This window comes from Scyliorhinus torazame, chromosome 18 (assembly GCF_047496885.1).
Source record: "Scyliorhinus torazame isolate Kashiwa2021f chromosome 18, sScyTor2.1, whole genome shotgun sequence".
Taxonomy (NCBI): Eukaryota; Metazoa; Chordata; class Chondrichthyes; order Carcharhiniformes; family Scyliorhinidae; genus Scyliorhinus; species Scyliorhinus torazame.
This window is the reverse complement of record NC_092724.1, coordinates 27,377,058-27,402,388: the sequence shown is the minus strand read 5'-3', so window position 1 is coordinate 27,402,388 and position 25,331 is coordinate 27,377,058. Positions and strand designations below refer to the sequence as shown.

The 25,331-nt window shown below is 53.7% G+C and overlaps 1 protein-coding gene across 3 annotated transcripts in view; it reads right to left on the bottom strand.

Moving 5' to 3' along the window:
* Nucleotides 1-25,331, bottom strand: part of mast3b (microtubule associated serine/threonine kinase 3b) — a 180,914-nt gene that overhangs the window by 87,618 nt on the left and 67,965 nt on the right. For all 3 annotated transcript variants that reach the window (XM_072482439.1, XM_072482437.1, XM_072482438.1), the window contains 2 exons: nt 16,943-17,028; nt 6,354-6,423 (listed from right to left, as the gene is read on the bottom strand). In XM_072482439.1, the coding sequence (XP_072338540.1) occupies nt 6,354-6,423; nt 16,943-17,028 (156 nt within the window). The remainder of the gene's footprint in view (nt 1-6,353; nt 6,424-16,942; nt 17,029-25,331) is intronic.

Sequence of the window (25,331 nt, the reverse complement as noted above, 5' to 3'; positions counted from 1 at the left end):
CACTGGGGCCAAGAGTGTGATGGACACTGGGGCCATGAGTGTGATGGGCACTGGGACCATGAGTGTGATGGGCACTGGGGTCATGTGTGTGATGGGCACTGTGGCCATGAATGTGATGGACACTGGGGCCATTAGTATGATGGGCAAAATGGCCATGTGTGTGATGGGCATAAGGGCCATGAGTGTGATGGGCACTGGGGCCATGAGTGTGATGGGCACTGGGGCCATGAGTGTGATGGGCACTGGGGCCATGAGTGTGATGGGCACTGGGGCCATGAGTGTGATGGGCACTGGGACCATGAGTGTGATGGGCACTGGGGTCATGTGTGTGATGGGCACTGTGGCCATGAATGTGATGGACACTGGGGCCATTAGTATGATGGGCAAAATGGCCATGTGTGTGATGGGCATAAGGGCCATGAGTGTGATGGGCACTGGGGCCATGAGTGTGATGGGCACTGGGGCCATGAGTGTGATGGGCACTGGGGCCATGAGTGTGATGGGCACTGGGGCCATGAGTGTGATGGGCACTGGGGCTATGAGTGTGGTGGGCACTGGGGCCAAGAGTGTGATGGACGCTGGGGCCATAAGTGTGATGGGCACTGGGGCCATGAGCGTGATGGGCACTGGGGCCATGAGTGTGATGGGCACTGGGGCCATGAATGTGATGGGCAAAAGGGCCATGAGTGTGATGGGCACTGGGGCCATGAGTGTGATGGGCACTGGGGCCATGAGTGTGATGGGCACTGGGGCTATGAGTGTGGTGGGCACTGGGGCCAAGAGTGTGATGGACGCTGGGGCCATGAGTGTGATGGGCACTTGGGCCATGAGCGTGATGGGCACTGGGGCCATGAATGTGATGGGCACTGGGGCCATGAATGTGATGGGCAAAAGGGCCATGAGTGTGATGGGAAAATGGCCCTGAGTGTGTGATGGGCATAAGGGCCATGAGTGTGATGGGCACTGGGGCCATGAGTGTGATGGGAACTGGGGCTATGAGTGTGATGGGCACTGGGGTCATGAGTGTGATGGGCAAAAGGACCATTAGTGTGATGGGCAAAAGGACCATGAGAGTGATGGGCAATGGGGCCATGAGTGTGATGGGCAAAAGGACCATGAGTGTGATAGGCAAAAGGGCCATGAGTGTGATGGGCACTGGGGCTATGAGTGTGATGGGCACTGGGTCATGAGTGTGATTGGCAAACGGGCCATGAGTGTGATGGGCCCTGGGGCCTTGAGTGTGATTGGCAAACGGGCCATGAGTGTGATGGGCAAAATGGCCATGAGTGTGGTGGGCACTGGGGCCATGAGTGTGATGGGCAAAATGGCCATGAGTGTGATGGACACTGGGGCCATGAGTGTGATGGGCACTAGGGCCATGAGTGTGATTGGCAAACGGGCCATGAGTGTGATGGGCAAAATGGCCATGATTGTGGTGGGCACTGGGGCCATGAGTCTGATGGGCAAAATGGCCATGAGTGTGGTGGACACTGGGCCATGAGTGTGATGGGCATAAGGGCCATGAGTGTGATGGGCATAAGGGCCATGAGTGTAGTGGGCACTGGGTCCATGAATGTGATGGGCACTGGGGTCAGGAGTGTGATGGGCACTGGGGCCATGAGTGTGGTGGGCACTGGGGCCATGAGTGTGATGGGCACTGGGGCCAAGAGTGTGATGGACGCTGGGGCCATGAGTGTGATGGGCGCTGGGGCCATGAGTGTGATGGGCACTGGGGTCATGTGTGTGATGGGCAATGTGGCCATGAATGTGATGGACACTGGGGCCATGAGTATGATGGGCAAAATGGCCATGTGTGTGATGGGCATAAGGGCCATGAGTGTGATGGGCACTGGGGCCATGAGTGTGATGGGCACTGGGGCCATGAGTGTGATGGGCACTGGGGCCATGAGTGTGATGGGCACTGGGGCTATGAGTGTGATGGGCACTGGGGCCAAGAGTGTGATGGACGCTGGGGCCATGAGTGTGATGGGCACTGGGGCCATGAGTGTGATGGGCACTGGGGTCATGAGTGTGATTGGCAAACGGGCCATGAGTGTGATGGGCCCTGGGGCCTTGAGTGTGATTGGCAAACGGGCCATGAGTGTGATGGGCAAAATGGCCATGAGTGTGGTGGGCACTGGGGCCATGAGTGTGATGGGCAAAATGGCCATGAGTGTGATGGGCAAAAGGGCCATGAGTGTGATGGGCAAAAGGGCCATGACTGTGATGGGCAAAAGGACCATGAGTGTGATCGGCACTGGGGCCATGAGTGTGATGGGCACTGGGGCCATGAGTGTGATGGGCACTGGGGCCATGAGTGTGATGGGCACTGGGGCCATGAGTGTGATGGGCACTGGGACCATGAGTGTGATGGGCACTGGGGTCATGTGTGTGATGGGCACTGTGGCCATGAATGTGATGGACACTGGGGCCATTAGTATGATGGGCAAAATGGCCATGTGTGTGATGGGCATAAGGGCCATGAGTGTGATGGGCACTGGGGCCATGAGTGTGATGGGCACTGGGGCCATGAGTGTGATGGGCACTGGGGCCATGAGTGTGATGGGCACTGGGGCCATGAGTGTGATGGGCACTGGGGCTATGAGTGTGGTGGGCACTGGGGCCAAGAGTGTGATGGACGCTGGGGCCATAAGTGTGATGGGCACTGGGGCCATGAGCGTGATGGGCACTGGGGCCATGAGTGTGATGGGCACTGGGGCCATGAATGTGATGGGCAAAAGGGCCATGAGTGTGATGGGCACTGGGGCCATGAGTGTGATGGGCACTGGGGCCATGAGTGTGATGGGCACTGGGGCTATGAGTGTGGTGGGCACTGGGGCCAAGAGTGTGATGGACGCTGGGGCCATGAGTGTGATGGGCACTTGGGCCATGAGCGTGATGGGCACTGGGGCCATGAGTGTGATGGGCACTGGGGCCATGAATGTGATGGGCAAAAGGGCCATGAGTGTGATGGGAAAATGGCCCTGAGTGTGTGATGGGCATAAGGGCCATGAGTGTGATGGGCACTGGGGCCATGAGTGTGATGGGCACTGGGGCTATGAGTGTGATGGGCACTGGGGTCATGAGTGTGATGGGCAAAAGGACCATTAGTGTGATGGGCAAAAGGACCATGAGAGTGATGGGCAATGGGGCCATGAGTGTGATGGGCAAAAGGACCATGAGTGTGATAGGCAAAAGGGCCATGAGTGTGATGGGCACTGGGGCTATGAGTGTGATGGGCACTGGGTCATGAGTGTGATTGGCAAACGGGCCATGAGTGTGATGGGCCCTGGGGCCTTGAGTGTGATTGGCAAACGGGCCATGAGTGTGATGGGCAAAATGGCCATGAGTGTGGTGGGCACTGGGGCCATGAGTGTGATGGGCAAAATGGCCATGAGTGTGATGGACACTGGGGCCATGAGTGTGATGGGCACTAGGGCCATGAGTGTGATTGGCAAACGGGCCATGAGTGTGATGGGCAAAATGGCCATGATTGTGGTGGGCACTGGGGCCATGAGTCTGATGGGCAAAATGGCCATGAGTGTGGTGGACACTGGGCCATGAGTGTGATGGGCATAAGGGCCATGAGTGTGATGGGCATAAGGGCCATGAGTGTAGTGGGCACTGGGTCCATGAATGTGATGGGCACTGGGGTCAGGAGTGTGATGGGCACTGGGGCCATGAGTGTGGTGGGCACTGGGGCCATGAGTGTGATGGGCACTGGGGCCAAGAGTGTGATGGACGCTGGGGCCATGAGTGTGATGGGCGCTGGGGCCATGAGTGTGATGGGCACTGGGGTCATGTGTGTGATGGGCAATGTGGCCATGAATGTGATGGACACTGGGGCCATGAGTATGATGGGCAAAATGGCCATGTGTGTGATGGGCATAAGGGCCATGAGTGTGATGGGCACTGGGGCCATGAGTGTGATGGGCACTGGGGCCATGAGTGTGATGGGCACTGGGGCCATGAGTGTGATGGGCACTGGGGCTATGAGTGTGATGGGCACTGGGGCCAAGAGTGTGATGGACGCTGGGGCCATGAGTGTGATGGGCACTGGGGCCATGAGTGTGATGGGCACTGGGGTCATGAGTGTGATTGGCAAACGGGCCATGAGTGTGATGGGCCCTGGGGCCTTGAGTGTGATTGGCAAACGGGCCATGAGTGTGATGGGCAAAATGGCCATGAGTGTGGTGGGCACTGGGGCCATGAGTGTGATGGGCAAAATGGCCATGAGTGTGATGGGCAAAAGGGCCATGAGTGTGATGGGCAAAAGGGCCATGACTGTGATGGGCAAAAGGACCATGAGTGTGATCGGCACTGGGGCCATGAGTGTGATGGGCACTAGGACCATGAGTGTGATTGGCAAACGGGCCATGAGTGTGATGGGCAAAATGGCCATGATTGTGGTGGGCAGTGGGGCCATGAGTCTGATGGGCAAAATGGCCATGAGTGTGGTGGACACTGGGCCATGAGTGTGATGGGCATAAGGGCCATGAGTGTGGTGGGCACTGGGGCCACAAATGTGATGGGCACTGGGGTCATGAGTGTGGTGGGCACTGGGGTCATGAATGTGATGGGCAAAAGGGCCATGAGTGTGATGGGCATAAGGGCCATGAGTGTAGTGGGCACTGGGTCCATGAATGTGATGGGCACTGGGGTCAGGAGTGTGATGGGCACTGGGGCCATGAGTGTGGTGGGCACTGGGGCCATGAGTGTGATGGGCACTGGGGCCAAGAGTGCGATGGACACTGGGGCCATGAGTGTGATGGGCGCTGGGGCCATGAGTGTGATGGGCACTGGGGTCATGTGTGTGATGGGCACTGTGGCCATGAATGTGATGGACACTGGGGCCATGAGTATGATGGGCAAAATGGCCATGTGTGTGATGGGCATAAGGGCCATGAGTGTGATGGGCACTGGGGCCATGAGTGTGATGGGCACTGGGGCCATGAGTGTGATGGGCACTCGGGCTATGAGTGTGATGGGCACTGGGGCCAAGAGTGTGATGGACGCTGGGGCCATGAGTGTGATGGGCACTGGGGCATTGAGTGTGATGGGCACTGGGGCCATGAGTGTGATGGGCAAAATGGCACTGAGTGTGTGATGGGCATAAGGGCCATGAGTGTGATGGGCACTGGGGTCATGAGTGTGATGGGCAAAACTGCCATGACTGTGATGGGCAAAAGAGCCATCAGTGTCCTGGGTACTGGGGCCATGAGTGTGATGGGAAAAAGGGCCATGAGTGTGATGGGCAAAAAAGCCACGATTGCAAAGGGCACAGGGGCCATGAATGTGATGGGCACTGGGGCCATGAGTGCGATGGATACTGGGGCCATGAGTGCGATGGGTACTGGGGCCATGAGTGTGATGGGCACTGGGGCCATGAATGTGATGGGCACTGGGGTCATGAGTGTGATGGGCAAAATGGCCATGAGTGTGGTGGGCACTGGGGCCATGAGTGTGATGGGCACTGGGGCCATGAGTGTAATGGGCACTGGGGTCATGAGTGTGATGGGCAAAACTGCCATGACTGTGATGGGCACTGGGGCCATGACAGTGAAAGGCAATGGGCCCATGACTGTGATGGGCAAAAGGGCCGTGACTGCGACAGGCAAAAGGGCCGTGACTGTGACGGGCAAAAGGGCCATGAGTGTGATGGGCAAAAGGGCCTTGAGTGTGATGGGCACTGGGGCCATGAGTGTGATGGGCACTGGGGCCATGAGTCTGATGGGCACTGGGACAATGAGTGTGATGGGCACTGGGACAATGAGTGTGATGGGCACTGGGGCCATGACTGTGATGGGCAAAAGGGCCTTGAGTGTGATGGGCACTGGGGCCATGAGTGTGATGGGCACTGGCGCCATGTGTGTGATGGGCACTGGGGCCATGAGTGTGATGGGTAAAAGGGCAATGAGTGTGATGGGCACTGAGGCCATGAGTGTGATTGGCACTGGGGCCATGAGTGTGATGGGCACTGGGCCATGAGTGTAATGGGTACTGGGGCCATGAGTGTGATGGGCACTGGGGCCATGAGTGTGATGGGCACTGGGGCCTGAGTGGGATTTGGGTAGGGCCATGAGTGTGATGGGCACTGGGTTGATGAGTGTGATGGGTACTGGGGCCATGAGTGTGATGGATACTGGGATGATGAGTGTGATGGGCACTGGGGCGATGAGTGTGATGGGCACTGGGGTCAGGTTGTAACAGGAGCCTGCTGGTCTCAGATGAGTGTCCAGGAAGGAGACAAATAGGAGAGTGGGAATTTCATTTTTTCCTATTTCCAATATTCTTCATTTAGGATCACCGGGACACTCTGCAATAATCCAACTTACTGGTTTACTTCGCATTACCTTCGAGCAAATGGGAAGTTGGGAGCAATACTGATGAGGGAATTCCTCGGACTGTCCAATGGACTTCCAGCTAAACAAAAACACAAACAAATTATTGAGGAAATTAGGAAGTACCATCCAAAGTAAACAAATTGGAAAAATAACTAAGGAATGACCTCCCTTTACACTGTCCCCATCAAACACTCCCAGGACAGGTTCAGCACAGGGTAAGATACAGAGTAAAGCTCCCTCTACACTGTCCCCATCAAACACTCCCAGGACAGGTTCAGCACAGGGTAAGATACAGAGTAAAGCTCCCTCTACACTATCCCCATCAAACACTCCCAGGACAGATACAGCACGGGGTTAGATATAGAGTAAAGCTCCCTTTACACTGTCCCCATCAAACACTCCCAGGACAGGTTCAGCACAGGGTAAGATACAGAGTAAAGCTCCCTCTACACTGTCCCCATCAAACACTCCCAGGACAGGTTCAGCACAGGGTAAGATACAGAGTAAAGCTCCCTCTACACTGTCCCCATCAAACACTCCCAGGACAAGTACAGCACGGGGTAAGATACAGAAATAAGCTCCCTCTACACTGTCCCCATCAAACACTGCCAGGACAGGTACAGCACGTGGTAAGATACAGAAATAAGCTCCGTCTACACTGTCCCCATCAAACACTCCCAGGACAGGTACAGCACGGGGTTAGATACAGAGTAAAGCTCCCTCTACACTGTCCCCATCAAACACTCCCAGGACAGGTACAGCATGGGGTTAGATTTGGAGTAAAGCTCCCTGTACCCTGTCCCCATCAAACACTCCCAGGACAGGTACAGCACGGGGTTAGATACAGAGTAAAGTTCCCTCTACACTGTCCCCATCAAACACTCCCAGGGCAAGTACAGCACGGGGTTAGATACAGAGTAAAGCTCCCTCTACACTGTTCCCATCAAACACTCCCAGGACAGGTACAGCACGGGGTTAGATACAGAGTAAAGCTCCCTCTACCCTGTACCTATCACACATCCCCAGCACGGGGTTAGATACAGAATAAAGCTCCCTCTGCGCCAGGATTATGTAACTTTCCTTACACATTTCAATTTTTTTCTCACTCAAGGAAACCATTAGCAACAGAAGAATAACGTTTGGCACAATGTTAAATATGATTTTTTTTTTCATTTCAAGTTTGAAAAGATTCAGCCCCTGCTGAGCAAAAAAATAGGCCAAAAGAAGAAATTGTGTGTGTGCATCCATTATAAAAATCAGCAATAAATAAAGATGACCTTTAGCGTGTGAAAGGACCAGTGTGTGCGTGTCCAGCTCATCCCGGTCTCGGGCTGCTTGCTCACGCACCCTCAGCCAGTGTGAGGATGGGTGAGAGTGCCTGATTATTGTGTGGGAGTGAGGGTGAATGGGAACCCTGTGACTGGAATGAGTCAGACACAAACACTCCCCTCTGTCTCACCCTTCCCTCACACACACACTCACCCCTCTCTCACACACACTCACCCCTCTCTCACACACACTCACCCCTCTCTCACACACACTCACCCCTTTCACACATACTCACCCCTCTCACACACTCACCCCTCTCAGACACACACTCACCCCTCTCACACACATACACACACCTCTCACACACACACTCACGCCCCTCACACACACTCACCCCCCTCACCCCTCTCACACATCTCTCACAAACACACTCATCCCTCACACACACACTCATCCCTCTCAGACACACACTCACCCCCTCACACACTCACCCCTTTCACACATACACACACCTCTCACAAACACACTCATCCCTCACACACACACACCCCTCTCAGGCACACACTCACCCCTCTCACACACATGCACATACTTCTCACACACACACTCACCCCCCTCACTCACACTCACCCCCTCACACACACTCACCCCCCTCACCCCTCTCACACATACACACCTCTCACAAACACACTCATCCCTCACACACACTCATCCCTCTCAGACACACACTCACCCCCCTCACACACATTCACCCCCCTCACACACACTCACCCCCTCACACACATACATACACCTCTCACAAACACACTCATCCCTCACACACACACACTCACCCTTCTCACACACTCACCCCTCACACACACACTCACCCCTCTCACACACACTCATCCCTCTCAGACACACACTCACCCCTCTCTCTCACACACACTCACCCCTCTCTCACACACACACTCACCCCTCTCACACACACACACTCACCCCTCTCACACACACACTCACCCCTCCCACACACACACTCACCCCTCTCACACACACACTCATCCCTCTCAGATACACACTCACCCATCTCACACACACTCACCCCTCTCTCTCACACACACTCACCCCTCTCTCACACACACTCACCCCTCTCACACACACACTCACCCCTCTCACACACACACTCACCCCTCTCACACACACTCACCCCTCTCTCTCACACACTCACCCTTCTCTCTCACACACTCACCCCTCTCACACACACACTCCCCCCTCTCACACACACACTCACCCCTCTCACACACACTCACCCTTCTCACACACACACTCACCCTTTTCACACACACTCACCCTTCTCACACACACTCACCCCTCTCTCTCACACACACTCACCCCTCTCTCACACACACACTCACCCCTCTCACACACACACACTCACCCTTCTCTCACACACACACTCATCCGTCTTTCACACACACACTCATCCGTCTTTCACATACATACCCCTCTCTCTCATGCGCACACAAACACACACATACACACCTCTCTGTCTCACACACATGTACAGACACACAGATATAAAGTAAACGTTGGATCAGTCAGGTATCTGGATTGGATATACACTTTACAAATGATGTCAGTATCTATATGGATGGTTGTTCAGCCCTCGATTTTTGCCAAGACATATTGGATCATGTTTTGGTTGAAAATCCACCATGATTCAAGGATATTATCAGTGTGTAAACTACCCATTACAAGGGACATTTAGAAAGACGTTATGGGCAGACGACAACACTACCATTAACACTCTGCCCATAGGATCTTTGTCAAATCTCTCCCCGTTTCCATCTACCACTGACCTTCTATCGTGTTCCACTCCCTCTTAAACAGTACAAAATCCATCTCATTTCTCCCTCTCTTTAACTCTGGAGAAGAGTCAAACAAACTCAAAACGTTAACTCTTTCTCTCTCCACAGATGCTATCAGAGAGAGGCTGGGTTAGCGGCCGGGCCTCCGGGCCCCGAAACTGACCTCAGCGCATCGCCAACATTTTAAATGCGCATCAATTCCCCAGCGAAGGGCCCAGGGCTGCTGCTGCTCCACTTCCCCATCCCCCCCCACTCCGGGCCGGCTCAGGCCGGTCAGGCGCCGCCATGTCAGACCAGGCCGAGTAGGCCGCCCGCTCCCCTGCCCCCACTCTCCCGGACGGGAAGGATACGGGAAGGATAGGGCAGCACGGTAGCACAAGTGGATAGCACTGTGGCTTCACAGCGTCAGGGTCCCAGTTTCGATTCCCCGCTGGGTCGCTGTCTGTGCGGAGTCTGCACGTTCTCCCCGTGACTGCGCGGGTTTCCTCCGGGTGCTCCGGTTTCCTCCCACAGTCCAAAGAGTTAGGGGGATTAGGGGGATTGGCCATGATAAATTGCCCTTAGTGACCAAAAAGGTTAGCAGAGGTTATTGGGTTACGGGGGATAGGGTGGAAGTGAGGGCGTAAGTGGGTCGGTGCAGACTCGATGGGCCGAATGGCCTCCTTCTGCAGTGTATGTTCTATGTTCAGAGCTGCTGCCTTTTCCAGTATCTTCTGTTTTTACTATGTCCTTCCTCTTTCACGTAAACATACCAAACATACACAAGGTTTGGTGAAATAATAATGCAGTTCTTTACTTGAAAATAAGACATTATATAGATAATGTTGATTAGGGAGATGTGAGTCCTGCAAAAATCCCACAATTCATGGGCCTAATGCATCACATCTTGTCAAGGTGAGTCATGGTTGACAATAGTTTAAGATATGCTTCATTAAAGCACATCGTATCACAACATCACACTTTTTTTTCTAGCTAAAGGTTTACGTTACAGAATTAAACGATTACCAGACGCTTTCGATTTTTGCACCAAAGGCCTTTTTCCGGAAGCTAGATACGATTATTTCAGAGTTTGTGTGGGTGGGGAAGGTGCCAAGAGTAAAGAGGATCCTGCTACAGAGGCAGAGGCAGAAGGAAGGGTTGGCGATGCCAAACTTGCTGCATTATTATTGGGCGGCGAGTGTGGAGAAGGTGAGCTGGTGATGGGAAGGAGAGGGGGCAGAATGGGTTAGGATGGAGGAAGAATCCTGTAGGGGTCCAGTCTGAGGGCTATGGTGACGACGGCGTTGCTACTTGCGCCAAGGAAATACACGGAGAGCCCAGGGGTGCAATCCACAGTGAAAGTGTGGAACCAGTTGAGTCCGCATCGACCCTTGGAAAGAACACCCCATTTAAGCCCACACCTCCACCCTATTCCCGCAACCCAGTAATCCCACCCAACCTTTTTGCACAACCTTGCACAATCCCACCCAACCTTTTGGCAATTTAGCATGGCCAATCCACCTAACCTCCACATCTTCGAACTGTGGGAGGAAACTGGAGCACCAGGAGGAAACCCACGCAGATGCGGGGAGAACGTGCAGACTCCGTACAGACAGTGACCCAAGCTGGGAATCGAACCTGGGACCCTGGATTTGTGAAGCAACAGTGCTAACCACTGTGCCACCGTGCTGCCCAATTTTACAGTTTGTACAGGGATGTCGGTGTTAATGCCGTTGTGCGAAAACCATGGATTTGAGCCAGGGGACAGACGGTATGTATAGGATGTGGAGAGAAGTGGGCTGGTCAGGGTGAGAGATCTGTACCTGGAAGAGAGTTTTGCTAGTATAAATGAACTGAAAGAGTGGGTAGAGCTACCGAAAGGAAGCGAGTTTAGATACTTGCAGATAAGGGACTTTGCACAGAAGATCTGGTAACAGTTCCCCAATTTACCGAATTGTATCTCCTTGGGAGGGGAGATGAAATGGGGAGTATCGAGCGAGGCGCTACGAAGGGTGAATTCGACCTTCTCGTGGGCGAGCATGAGCCTGAAACAATTCAAGGTGGTACGCAGGGTGCATACGACTCGGACGAGGATGAGTGAGTTCTTCCAGGGAGTGGCAGATTAGTGTGAGAAGTGTGGGCGGGGACCAGCAAACAACCCACACATGTTCTGGTGCATGTTGGAGAGATACTGGGTGTGAGTGTTCGCGTTACTAATGAAGAGCGTGGGGGAGGATGTTGGGCCGGACCCTTTGTTGCCGATATTCGGAATATCAGCGAAGCTGGAGCTGATGGAGGGGAGGAAGGCCGATGTTGTGGCCTTCGCCTCTCTGGTTGCCCGGCGAAGGATCTTGTTGGAATGGTGGTCGGCAACAGCGGCGGGGGGTGGGGGCCTGGCTAGGAGGGGTTCAGCGGAGGGCTTTGAGGCAAGGTGGGGGGATGTTCGTGACCATGTTTGAGAAGTTGTTTGTCGCTTCTCAAACATGGGGGTGTGGTGGGGGGGATGCAAATGGGGAAAAATCTGTACAAACTGTACAATTGTGTGGTGGGACTATGTTCCCCGGACTGTTTATGTTTTGTAACCTTTTGAATAAGTTTGGAATAAATTACATTTTTAAAAACAAACTACTTTCTGTCTGACGGTACTTTTTTAAAATAGAATTTACAGTGCAGAAGGAGGCCATTTGGCCCATCGAGTCTGCACCAGCCCTTACAAAGAGCACCCTACTGAAGCCCAAGTAGCTACCCTATCCCTGTAACCCAGTAACCCCCACTAAACATTTTTTGGACACTAAGGGCAATTTATCATGGCCAATCCACCTAACCCGCACATCTTTGGACAGTGGGAGGAAACCGGAGCAATGGGAGGAAACCCACGCAGACACGGGGAGAACGTGCAGACTCCGCACAGACAGTGACCCAAGCCAGGAATCGAACCTAGGACCCTGGAGCTGTGAAGCAACTGTGCTAACCACTGTGCTACCGTGCTGCCCGGGAACACAGCAGTAAATGTACAAGACTCTGAAATGGTCATTTGCTTATCTGTTTAGCTCTAGTTATGATCATCGTTGCTAGAGGCTGAGGGTGGTTTCAGAATGCTGCTTCGGGGTGCTTTGTGTTGCATTTCAGACCGTGTTCTGTTTGCGATATGGTTGCTCGATGTTTCTGGTTGTGGTGTTTCTCTGATTAGGCATTAGTGTTTCATCACACCGTCATGCCTCCTTGATATAATCTTGTTTTTTTTATTCATTCATGGGATGTGTGACGATGGCTGGAACAACATTTATTCCCCATCCCTAATTGCCCTTGAACTGAATGGTGTTTCACCAGGTATTCAAGAGTCAACCACTGTGGGTCTGCAATCACATGTAGGCCAGGCCGAGTAAGGATGGCAAATTTCCTTTCCAAAAGGGCATTAGTGAACTTAATGGTTTTATGGTCAGGTTTCACCACCTGCCATGGTGGAGTTCAAATCTAGCGCCTCCGGCCCGGAGTCTCTGGATTACTAGTCCAGGGACAATACCCCCCATGCTGACCATTTCTTTTGTAAAATAAATTTAAAGTACCCAATTCTTTTTTTCCCAATTAAGGGGCAATTTAGCGGGACCAGTCCACCTACCCTGCACATCTTTGGGTTGTGGGGGGGGCAGACACAGGGAGAATGTGCAAACTCCACATGGACAATGACCTGGGGCCGGGATCGAACCTGGGACATCTGCGCCGCGGGGCAGCAGTGCTAACCACTGCACTACACTGTTGACCATTTCTGCTGGATTTTGTATTTAAGCTTTCGGTCCGATGTTCAGGTTCGCTAATTCATTGCATTTTTAAAATTTCATTTACGGGATGTGGGCATCGTTGGTTAGGCCCGCATTTATTGTCCATCCCTAGTTGCCCTTGAGAAGGTGGTGGGTAAGCTGCCTTCTTGAACCGCTGTAGTCCCTGAGGTGTAGGTAAACCCGCTCTGCTGTTAGGGAGAGAGTCCCAGGATGTTGCCCCAGCAACAGTGAAGGAACGGCCAATGTATTTCCAAGTCAAGACGGTGGGTGGCTTGGATTGGAGCCTCCAGGTGGTGGCGCCCCCATGTGTCTGCTGTCCTTGTCCTTCTAGATGGTAGCGGTTGTGGGTTTACCAGGTGCTGTCGAAGGAGCCTTGGTGAGTTACTGCAGTGCATCTTGTAGATGGTACACACAGCATGTTGGTCATGGGCATCTTTTATCTTCCCCTGTTTTTTGAGTAATCCATCACATATTCCTGGAAGTATTTCTGAGTGATGATGGGGAGAATTGACCACACTTATCTGCCAAACAGTATTTCTGTGTTGGTTCCACAATGCATTCAGAATGGGATACATATTTGGTTCCAACTGTGTTATGCAGCCTGTTAGTTGATGATTTGCATTGCAGAGTTAGGGGGAAAGTGTAAACACTGGGTTTCTCATGGCACTCCTCACGGTCTCTCATCCTTGTCATTGTCTTGACAATGGTGACCATGGGCATCTTGCATGTTGGTAGGCCTAAAATCATTAGATCTGTGGTATTCATGAGGTAAAGTATCTGGGGTGATAACGATACTGGAGTGTAATTGATCTGAGGGATCATGTCTCTGAGCCGTTGTACACAGTGTGTTTGGCAGCGATTGGTCGAATCATTTGCCACTTCTGTGGGTACATATATTTCAGATGCGAAGTGGAAGGATGTTTGCACCTTCACCCATGACCCTTCACCTTCACCCATGACCCTTGCACCTTCACCTTGACCCTTCATCTGTGGATATATAATCCAGATGGTGATGCTGATGGTGCCTTTCCATCGATACATTCTTTGGTGTGAAACATGCTGAATGTTGGCTCAGTTTGTGTATCAATGGTCTGATCATCTTCATCATCTGACCTTTTGGCTTGACTGGACATATTGTGGATCTTGTTTTGATGCTCTTGGTTGGTTAGAATGTTGTACTTCCCTGGCCTGTTTGTGGCTCTTCACAACATTGAACCACTTGTCTTGGTCTTTGCTTTCTGCATTCACACTTCCAATGTCCTCTGTTGCCACATGCCTTGCATCGGGTGTGAAAAGCTAGGCAATTTCGGAGTGTATGTATGAGGCCTTGCTAACTAGGCTTGGTGAACGAATTACACATAGTCTGTAGACTCTGTTTACTCATTAGTATGGTTTGTACTAGTGTCCACTTTGTAGTACTGTTTCCACACTGTAACCTTTGGGTTGGCCCATGATATCTTTTTGGGAACTTTTCCATTGAGGTAGATGCTGTCATGAGCTTGATTATTCTGTCAGCTAATACAGCCGCCATGAAGGGTCTGATCTAACCAAATAGGAACAGAGTACCACAGTGAGCGCGCTCAGTGTTGAGAAACACCCCGCTACCCAACACCCATCGTTAGATACGGGGTCTCAGCGGGGAACGCGCGCCTGAGGCTGTACTCAGCTCCGTTTTCTACACTGAGGAGCTCCGCTCGTGAGAAATCCAGGCGGCACAGTGGCTAGCACTGCTCCCTCATAGTGCTGAGGACCCGGGTTCGATCCCGGCCCCAGGTCACTGTCCATGGGGTGTTTGCACATTCTCCCCGTGTCTGCAGCCACAACCCAAAAGATGTGCAGGGTAGGTGGTTTGGCCACTCTAAATTGCCCCTTAAAAAAAAGTTGTTCCCATCTTGAACTAGCTTACTGGCATCCAATGCCTGAGGTAAGCTCCCAGATCAGAGGTACGTTGTGTAGAATCTATACAGAATTGCAGAATCACATGCACATGGTGAGTTTTGATGCTGATTTGCTTTCGCACCAATTATTTTCCTCTGCTGGATATGGGAGGATTGAAGATTGTATATTTTGCAGTCAAATCTTCAGAACCATGTTGCCCCATGTTGCATTCTTCTTCTGATAAATGTAAACATGCAAAGCGTGCACAAGGATTGGTGAAACAATAATGTGGGTTCTTTATTTGAAGGTAAGATTATGTACAGATAATATTCACTAAGAGAGAGGGTGGCACAGTGGTTAGCACTGCTGTCTACAGCACTGAGGACCCTGGTTCGATCCCGGCCCTGGGTCACAGTCTGTGTGCAGTTTGCACATTCTCCCCGTGTCTGCGTGGGTTTCACCCCCACAACCCAAAAAATGTGCAGGTTAGGTGGATTGGCCACGCTAAATTGCCCCTTAATTGGAAAAAAATAATTGGGTACTCTAAATTTATTTTTTTAAATATTCACGAAGAGGCTGTGATGCACATGTGAAATGAAACAATGTAAATGAAATTAAATGAAATGAACATGTCTGACCTCGACCACTGCTGCTTGCAGACTGTCCACACGTCATGGAGGAATACATTACACCCTCTTGAGGTGGGGAATGAGTGACAATATTATTCCTCTATAATGGTGCATGCACACCATATCACAACACCTGCGGCCTCTCCAAAGGGAAAAGGACAAGGGCAGCAACATTGTGGGATTTGCATCATCTCCAAGTCGCAGACACCCTCCTAACTTGGAACTATGTTGTCAATCTTTCAGTGAAAATCCCTGCCCAACACCTACACCACATGGACTGCAGCGATTCAAGAAGCTGACTCACCACTACCATCCCAAGGACAGTCCAGAATGGATAACAAATGCCAGCGAGTGACATGTTCAACATGGAACTTTTAAAAAACCTGTCAGTAGGGGTCACCTGAGGCTCGGTTGCTGAAGAACTGCTGCCCTTACAGCTTGAATCCCTTGGCAGATTCTGCAAGGGCCAGTCAAACGATGTGGCTGCTTAGCTCCAGTATAAACAGGAATCTACCCCTGTGACTGAGTGGGAGGTCAGTTCAGGTCAGTGAGCAGCTACTCACCCACTCACTGAAATCTACAGCAATTGGCCAAATGTGTCAATGGGTGATTCCTTGGGTTTGCAGTTTCAGCGTGAAATTCACACAGGAACCTGCTTCCACAGCATTGCCAATGAGTATACATTGCTGCTATGTCGATCGTATCATGATATTTAGATCAGCATATCATGGTGCAATCAAACACACACTAATGGACATGCAGTAGGACCAACCAACACACACACAACATCGCAGCCAATCACCAGTGAGAGCACACGCACTATAAAAACAGGGGACACTACAGTTCCCGCTCATTCCAGCAGCAGCCAGCTCAGAGCACCGAGCTCAGAGCCTGCCACTCAGGCAATCACCATGTGCTGAGTGCCTCACCCAGATAGTGATAGGACAGGGTCCACAGATTAGCTGGTAATGCACGTACCCAAGTTAGCAGTGTGCTGTTATAGTTAAGTAGTAAATAAAATTGAGTTACACCATCTCCAGCCGTGTTGGATCGTTTGTACATCAGAACACCCAACACAACAGATCGCACAGATTTTCAAAGAAGATTCCAGAACACGGATTTACAATTGAAACCCCCTCCCCCCCTCACCGATTGTAAATCATGGGCGAGGAACAAAGAATTGATTTAAAAATGGTTCTGAACGTTCTTTTACCTACCTGCTGGCACAGAGAGTGGCGAGAGTGGCCGAGAGAGACTGGGAGACGGCGAGCTGACCACAAGGCTCTTCCTGTTGCTGCGGCAACTGAAAAGTTAAGAAAACAACATTCAGCCTGAGACAGTTCGAGGAAGGAGGGGCGCCCACGTGGGCAGAAAGTGGGGAACCCCAGCGTGAGGATGACCAGAAATACATGCATAACAAGAACAACAACGTATACAACACCTGTAGCAGAATGGGACATTACAAGGGGCGGGATCCTCTGATTCTGAAGCTACGCGTTGACGCCGTCGGAAACGCCATCGCGTTTCTCGACAGCGTCAACACGGCCTCAGCATCAGCAATTCTGGCCCCTACAGGGGGCCAGCACGGCGCTGGAGCGATCCACGCCGCTCCAGCTGCTGATCCTGGCGTGAACTGGGCGCCACGGGGTCCGCGCATGCGCAGAGGGGGCCGGCGCCAACCCGCACATGCGCAGTGGCACCGGCGCCAACGCACGCATGCACAGCGTCTCCCTTCTCGGTGCTGGCCCCGACGCAACATGGCACAGGGCTACAGGGGCCGGCGCGGGGGAAAGGAAGCCCCCAGCCAGAGAGGCCGGCCCGCCGATCGGTGGGCCCCAATTGCGGGCCAGGCCACATCGGAGGTCCCCCCCGGGGTCGATCCTGCCCCCCCACCGGGGTCGATCCCCCCTCACAGGAGGTCCCGCCGGCTGAGAGCAGGTGTGAACAGCGCCGGCGGGACTCGGGATTTTTGCGACAGCCGCTTGGCCAAGAATCGGCAGGCCGGCCGCGTAGAGCAGCCCCCGACCGGTGCCGTGCCAACCGCGCCGGCGCCAATGGCGCCGATTCTCCGCTCTGCGGAGTAAGCTTGTAGCTTACAGTCTTTGTTTTGCAGCCTGTACTGGTTTTCCTGCGGCTTTTAAGAGCACCGTACTCACACCTTCCCTGGAGAGGGAGAGACTGATTCCATCAAACCTTGCCATCAGTTCGTGGTTCACCTTCAGGCCTCTGTAGTTCCAGGAATCCAACACCCACAGGCTTACTGGAGAGGGTTAGCTGATACCTTCTGGAGAGAGCTACGGCCCTCACAGCAGGCTTTCCGGAGAGAATTCAGCTGGATCCTTTTGGAGAGGATCCAGTTGGATCTCTTCACCTTGCTGCCAGAATCAAAACTGAAACCAAACTCAATCCTTGGAGCTCTGAACTAAAGTCCAGTGGGATCACTTCCAATCACCACCTGTTATCGGGCAGAGCCCAGCCCCCTGGGCCCATTCATTGGCCGCCAGCCAAATCAATCAAACCAAGTCCCCACCAATCTCTGTTATCGACGTTGATCAGTCTCCAAATCCAGTTTAAACCAACGCAGACTAGCATAGTAATCTGTCCTGCTGAAGAATTCTCCTGCTTTGAATTAAAGGTACAGGCCACTTGCCTTAAAGACCCATGTCTATTAATCATTCATGAATCAAAAATGTCACGGCAAAAAATAAAAGAAAGGGGAAATAAGGGAATCAACAGGGAAAAAACAGGAAGGGCGCTTACATTTGTCACATCCAATCTCTTTTTGTTTCATTCATTTAAGAGTTATGGACAATTGACCATCCCGAATTGCCCTTGCGAAGTGGTGGTGAGCTGCTTACTTGAACCGTTGCAATCCATGTGGTGTAGGTATACACCCACATTGCTGATTGGGAGGGAGTTCCAGGATTTTGACCTAGCGACAGTGAAAATACTGTTGGAGGTACAGTAGGGGGGTGATGCACAGCCAAATATAGAAGAAAAACCAAGTGACTGTGGAAGGCAGAATGGAGAGGAACATGTTAAGGCACAAGGGAATATGGCAAGGGTAGATGGCATTTCTTTTAATACAAGGAGTCTTACAGGTAAGACAGATGAATCGAGGGCAGTGATTAACACATGGGAGTATGATATTATTGCTATCACAGAGACATGATTGCGGGAGAGGCAGGACTGGCAGCTCAATATTCCGGAGGACAGAATCTTCAGGCAAGATGGGGATGTAAAAGAGGAGGTGGTGTTGCATTATTAAACAAGGAGTCAATAACTGCAGTGAATAGGATTGATAGATCAGCAGGCTCCTCAATTAAGACCATATGGATAGAACTTAAAAACAAAATGGGGACAATCACATTACTGGGAGTGTACTATAGGCCCCAAACAGTCAGGGAGAGATAGAAGAGAAGATATGTAGGCAAATCTCAGAGACGTGTAATCAGATAATAGGCTAGGATGGAGCTGTGTAAACCAGCACAGTTATAGTTCTGGTCACTGCACTATCGGAAGGATGTGATTGCGCTAGAGAGGATACAGAGGTGATTCACCAGGATGTTGCCTGAGCGTTTCAGCTATGTAGAGACGATAGTTAGGCTGGGTTGTTTTCCTCAGAGCACAGAGGACTGAGGGGGATATGATTGAGATGCACTAATTATTTGAGGGACAGAGATGGGGTAGGTAGGAAGGAACTTTTTCCTGAGTAGAGGGGTCAATAACCAGAGGGCATTAAGGTTAAGGTTAGGGCTAGGGTTAGGGTTAGGGTTAGGCAGGAGATTTAGCAGGGATTCGAGGAAAAACTTTTTCACCCAGAGGGTGATGGGAATCTGGAACTCACTGCCTGAAAGGGTGGTAGATACAAAACCCTCACAACATTGAAGATGCACTCGGAACGGCATGGTGTACACTGACCCAAATGCTGGAAAATGGGATTAGGATAGGTGCTTGATGGCTGGCGCAGACAGGATGGGCCCAAGGGCCGCTTTTTGTGCTGTAAAACTCTATGACTCTGGCTCCCACTCAAGACAGTTGCAGGATTAGGGTTGGGGTTGTAGGATTGTAATGAAGTTTCTTGGATATCCAAATCTTTTGCGCATGTTCCACAGAATCTTGCAATTCACTGAGTCAAATGTTTTGGTCAGATCAGTTCATACAATGGAGAGACATCTGTAACATACATGATCGAGAGTTTGCAGATGACTGCAGTGTTGTTGGCCAATCTGCATCTGATCTGCAAACCGCTCTAAATCTCTTCAATTCTTCATTCAAGAAGCACAGCCTGTCCTCGAATGTTGTCAAAACAAAACTCATACCGTCCCACATCTGGGGCGAAATTCTCCGGTATCGGCGCAATGTCCGCCGATCGCGCCAAAAACGGCGCAAATCAGTCGGGCATCGCGCTGCCCCAAAGGTGTGGAATCCTCCGCATCTTGGGGGGCCGAGCCCTAACCTTGAGGGGCTAGGCCCGCGCCGGACTGATTTCTGCCCCGCCAGCTGGCACGGAAATGACATTGCCGGGCGGCGCATGCGCGGGAGCACTAGCGGCTGCTCATGGCATCCCCGCGCATACACTGTGGAGGGAGTCTCTTCCGCCTCCGCCATGGTGGCGACCGTGTCGAAGGCGGAAGGAAAAGAGTGCCCCCCACAGCACAGGCCCGCCCGCGGATCGGTGGGCCCCGATCGCGGGCCAGGCCACCGTGGGGGCAACCCCCGGGGCCAGATTGCCCCGCGCCCCCCCCACGACCCCGGAGCCCGCCCGCGCCGCCTTGTCCCGCCGGTAAGGTAGGTGGTTTAATCTACGCCGGCGGGACAGGCATTTTAACAGCGGGACTTCGGACCCTCCGGGCCGGAGAATCGCGGGGGGGGAGCCCGCCAACCGGCGTGGCGCGATTCCCGCCCCCGCCGAATAGCTGATGCCGGAGAATTCGGCAACCGGCGGGAGCGGGATTCATGCCAGCCCCCGGCGATTCTCCGACCTGGCGGGGGGTCAGAGAATCTCGTCCCAGGTCATCCAAATATTCCACCTCCCATATATGTTGAGGGCGAGACTCAGGAATATTTCCCACACCTTGGCAGCCACCGCTCTCAAACGACTACTACTGACGAGGGGCTCCAACAGCGAACCAGTTGCACCAGCGCAGCCTTCCCCAACCTACGACAGCGAATGTCAGTCAACAAAGACCCCCACGACTTCCGGTTGCGGCTATGCAGAGCTAAGTCGCACGTTCGCCAGCTCCCGCTTGGACCGGACTTTTGGGATCTTTTCAGGGCCCCCAATGGCATTTTTTCGACATTTCCCGGTGTGGGAAGAAGACTGCAACATTTCCCCGACAGTGTATGGCTTGGACTAGGAGCGGGGCGACTAAAAAGTGGTGGTGAACCCAAAGAAAGTGCGTGGGAAGAAGAGCAAGATGGCGGCGGGCGGGGACCAGGCGTGGCGTGGATGCAGTGGGCACAGGAGCAGCAGGAGGTTATCCAGCGCTGCTTCAGGGAGCTCAAAGCGGACCTGCTGGAGTCGATGAAGGCTTCTATTGATAAGCTGCTGGAGACACAGACGGCCCAGGGGGTGGCGATCCACGAGGTCCGACAAAAGATCTCAGATAACGAGGACGAGATCTTGGGCCCAGCGGTAAAGGTGGAGGCGCACGAGGCGCTCCACAAGAAATGGCAGAAACGGTTTGAGGAGATGGAGAATCGGTTGAGGCGGAAGAATCTGCGGATTCTGGGCCTCCTCCCGGAAGGATTGGAGGGGTCGGACGTGGGGGCCTATGTGCTCACCATGTTGAACTCGCTGATGGGAGCGGGGTCCTTCCAGGGGCCCCTGGAGCTGGAAGGGGCCCATAGAGTGTTGGCGAGGAGGCCCAAGGCTAACGAGCCGCTGTGGGCGGTGTTAGTGCGGTTTCATCGGTTCGCTGATCGGGAGTGTGTGCTCAGGTTGGCCAAGAAGGAGAGGAGCAGCAGGTGGGAGAACGCGGAGGTTTGAATGTACCAGGACTGGAGCGCGGAGGTGGCGAAGAGGAGGGCCGGGTACAACCGGCGAAGGCGGTGCTGCACAGGAATGGGGTGAAGTTTGGCATGTTGCAGTCGGCGCGACTGTGGGTCACCTACAAGGACTGGCACCATTATTTTGAGTCCCCGGAGGAGGCATGGGCCATTGTTCAGGCCAAGAAGCTGGACACAAATGGAGGGTCGGGATGGGGGGCCTGGCGTGGGGATGGTCGGGGATTGTTGTGTTATATTTTGAGGGAAGGTTCTTTGTTCTTGTTTCTTTTTGATTCAGTGTGGGTGGTTAGGGTGGGTTGGGCACTGTTTTGGGTGGGTCTGTCGGGTGGGCTCTAGTGGAGTGGGGGTAGATGGCTGGTAGGGGGGATGGAGCCCCGTGGGGGAAGGTGAGGCCTGAGTCGGGGGTGAGGGGACTGGGCCTGTAAAAGGAGCTGAGTCAGAGGAGGCGGGGCCGGGCAGGTGGAAAGCGCGGGCTTTTTCCCGCGCTGAAGGCTGGAGGGTGTGGGGCCAGGGCAGGGGAGCGCCAGTTTTTTCCCGCGCTTGGGATGAAAGGGGGAGGCGGAGAGCCTGCTGGTGGGTAATGGAGGGGAGGGGAAGTCCCACAATGGGAGGAGTCGAAGGAGAGGCGGGAGTGGCCAGGGTCAGCAGGAGTCAGCTGACTTGCGGGAGTGCAATGGGGGGAGCAAATCAGCTAGGAGGGGTCCTAGCTAGGGAGGAGGGTGGGGGGGAACCGTGTTGCTGCTGGTATGGTCAAGGGGGAGCTGGAGCGAGTACAGGGGGTTGGGACGGGGGTCTGCCGCCGTGGGGAATGGGCCGGGCGTGGGGTGCGGGTGCGTGGCTGGCCGAGGAGGGGTTATGGTTGTCGGCAGGGGAGGGGGGCGGGTAGCTCCCTGATCCGGCTGTTAACCAGGAAGTAAGGGGACTGAACCGGCCGGTTAAGCGGGCCCGGGTGTTTGCGCACCTGAAGGCGGATGTGGTCATGCTCCAGGAGACACACCTGCAGGTGGCAGACCAGGTAAGATTGAGGAAGGGGTGGGTAGGTCAGGTGTTCCATTCGGGGCTGAATGCCAAAAATCGGGGGGTGGCGATCTTGGTGGGAAAGAGGGTGAAGTTCGAGGCGTCGAGTATTGTGACAGACAATGGCGGCAGATACGTAATGGTAAGTGGTAAGCTGCAAGGGGAGAGGGTGGTGCTGGTCAACGTGTATGCCCCAAACTGGGACGATGCAGGTTTTATGCGGCGCATGTTGGGTCGGATAATGGGGGGGGGGGACTTCAACACGGTGTTGGGTCCGGCACTGGACCGCTCCAGGTCTAGGACGGGTAGGAGGCCGGCGGCGGCTAAAGTGCTGAGGGGGTTTATGGACCAGATGGTAGGGGTGGACTCTTGGAGATTTGCAAGGCCAGGGGCTAGGGAATTTTCATTCTTCTCGCATGTTCATAAGGCCTATTCCCGGATCGAGTTTTTTATTTTGAGCAGGGCGCTGATAGCGAGAGTAGAGGATACTGAGTACTCGGCGATAGCCATTTCGGATCACGCCCCGCATTGGGTAGACCTAGAGCTGGGGGAGGAAAGGGAGTAGCGCCCGTTGTGGCGCTTGGAGGTGGGGCTGTTGGCGGACGAGGAGGTGAGCGAGCGGGTCCGAGGAAGCATAGAGAGATACCTGGAGGCCAACATTAACGGGGAGGTCCGAGTGGGGATGGTCTGGGAGGCGCTGAAGGCGGTGGTTAGGGGCGAGTTGATCTCCATTAGGGCCCACAAGGAGAGGAGGGAGCAGAGGGAGAGGGAGAGGCTGGTGGGGGAGATGGTGAGGGTAGACAGGAGGTACGCGGAGGTGCAGGAGGAGGGACTGTTGAGGGGGAGGCGTAGCCTCCAGGCCGAATTTGACCTGGTGACCACCAGGAAGGCGGAGGCACAGTGGGGGAAGGCCCAGGGGGCGATTTACGAGTATGGGGAAAAGCAAGCCGGATGCTGGCGCATCAGCTTTGGAAGCGGGACGCAGCTAGGGAGATCGGGGGAGTTAAGGACAGGGGAGGGAGTGTGGTGCGGAGTGGGGTTGGTGTCAATGGGGTCTTCAGGGACTTTTATGAGGAACTGTATCGGTCCGAGCCCCCACTGGAGGAGGGAGGGATGGGCCGCTTTCTGGACCAATTGAGGTTCCCGAAGGTGGAGGAGGGTCTGGTGGCGGGATTAGGGGCCCTGATTGGGTTGGAGGAGCTGGCCAAAGGAATAGGGAGCATGCAGGCGGGGGAGGCACCGGGGCCGGACGGTTTCCCGGTCGAATTCTACAAAACATATGTTGACCTGTTGGGCCCGTTGCTGGTTAGGACCTTCAATGAGGCAAGGGCGGGGGGGGGGGGCTTAGCCCCCGACGATGTCCCGGGCACTGATCTCCTTGATCCTGAAGCGGGACAAGGATCCCCTGCAGTGTAGGTCTTACAGGCTGATTTTGTTGTTAAATGTAGATGCCAACGTGCTGGCGAAGGTCTTAGCCACGAGGATTAGCCACTTAGCCACGGGCAGCACGGTGGCCTTGTGGATAGCACAATTGCTTCACAGCTCCAGGGTCCCGGGTTCGATTCCGGCTTGGGTCACTGTCTGTGCGGAGTCTGCACGTCCTCCCCGTGTGTGCGTGGGTTTCCTCCGGGTGCTCCGGTTTCCTCCCACAGTCCAAAGATGTGCAGGTTAGGTGGATTGGCCATGATAAATTGCCCTTAGTGTCCAAAATTGCCCTTAGTGTTGGGTGGGGTTACTGGGTTACTGGGTTATGGGGATAGGGTGGCGGTGTTGACCTTGGGTAGGGCGCTCTTTCCAAGAGCCGGTGCAGACTCGATGGGCCGAATGGCCTCCTTCTGCACTGTAAATTCTATGATAATCTATGATGATTGAGGATTGGGTGCCGCAGGTTATCCACGAAGACCAGACGGGGTTCGTGAAGGGGAGGCAGTTGAACGCGAATGTGCGGAGGCTCCTGAATGTTATTGTGATGTCGGCGAGGGAGGGGGAGGCGGAGATAGTGGTGGCGATGGACGCTGAGAAAGCCTGCGATAGGATAGAGTGGGGGTACTTGTGGGAGGTGCTGAAGAGGTTCGGGTTTGGGGAGGGGTTCGTCAGGTGGGTTAGGCTGTTGTATGAGGTCCCGATGGCGAGTGTGGCCACGAACAAGAGGAGGTCTGAGAACTTTCGGTTGCATCGAGGGTCGATGCACGGGTGTCCCCCGTCTCCCCTGCACTTCGCACTGGCGATTGATCCCCTGGCTATGGCACTGAGGGAGTCGAGGAACTGGAGGGGGCTGTTGCGGGGTGGGGAGGAGCATAGGGTGTCGCTCTATGCAGACGACTTGCTGCTATATGTGGCGGACCCGGTGGGGGGAATGCCGGAGGTAATGAGGATCCTCAGGGAGTTCGGGGATTTCTCAGGGTACAAGCTCAACATGGGGAAGAGCGAGTTGTTCGTGGTTCACCCAGGGGACCAGGAGAGGGGGATTGGTGAGCTCCCACTAAAAAGGGCGGAGAGGAGCTTCAGATATTTGGAGGTCCAGGTGGCCAGGAGCTGGGGGGCCCTGCATAGACTTAATTTCACGAGGCTGGTGGA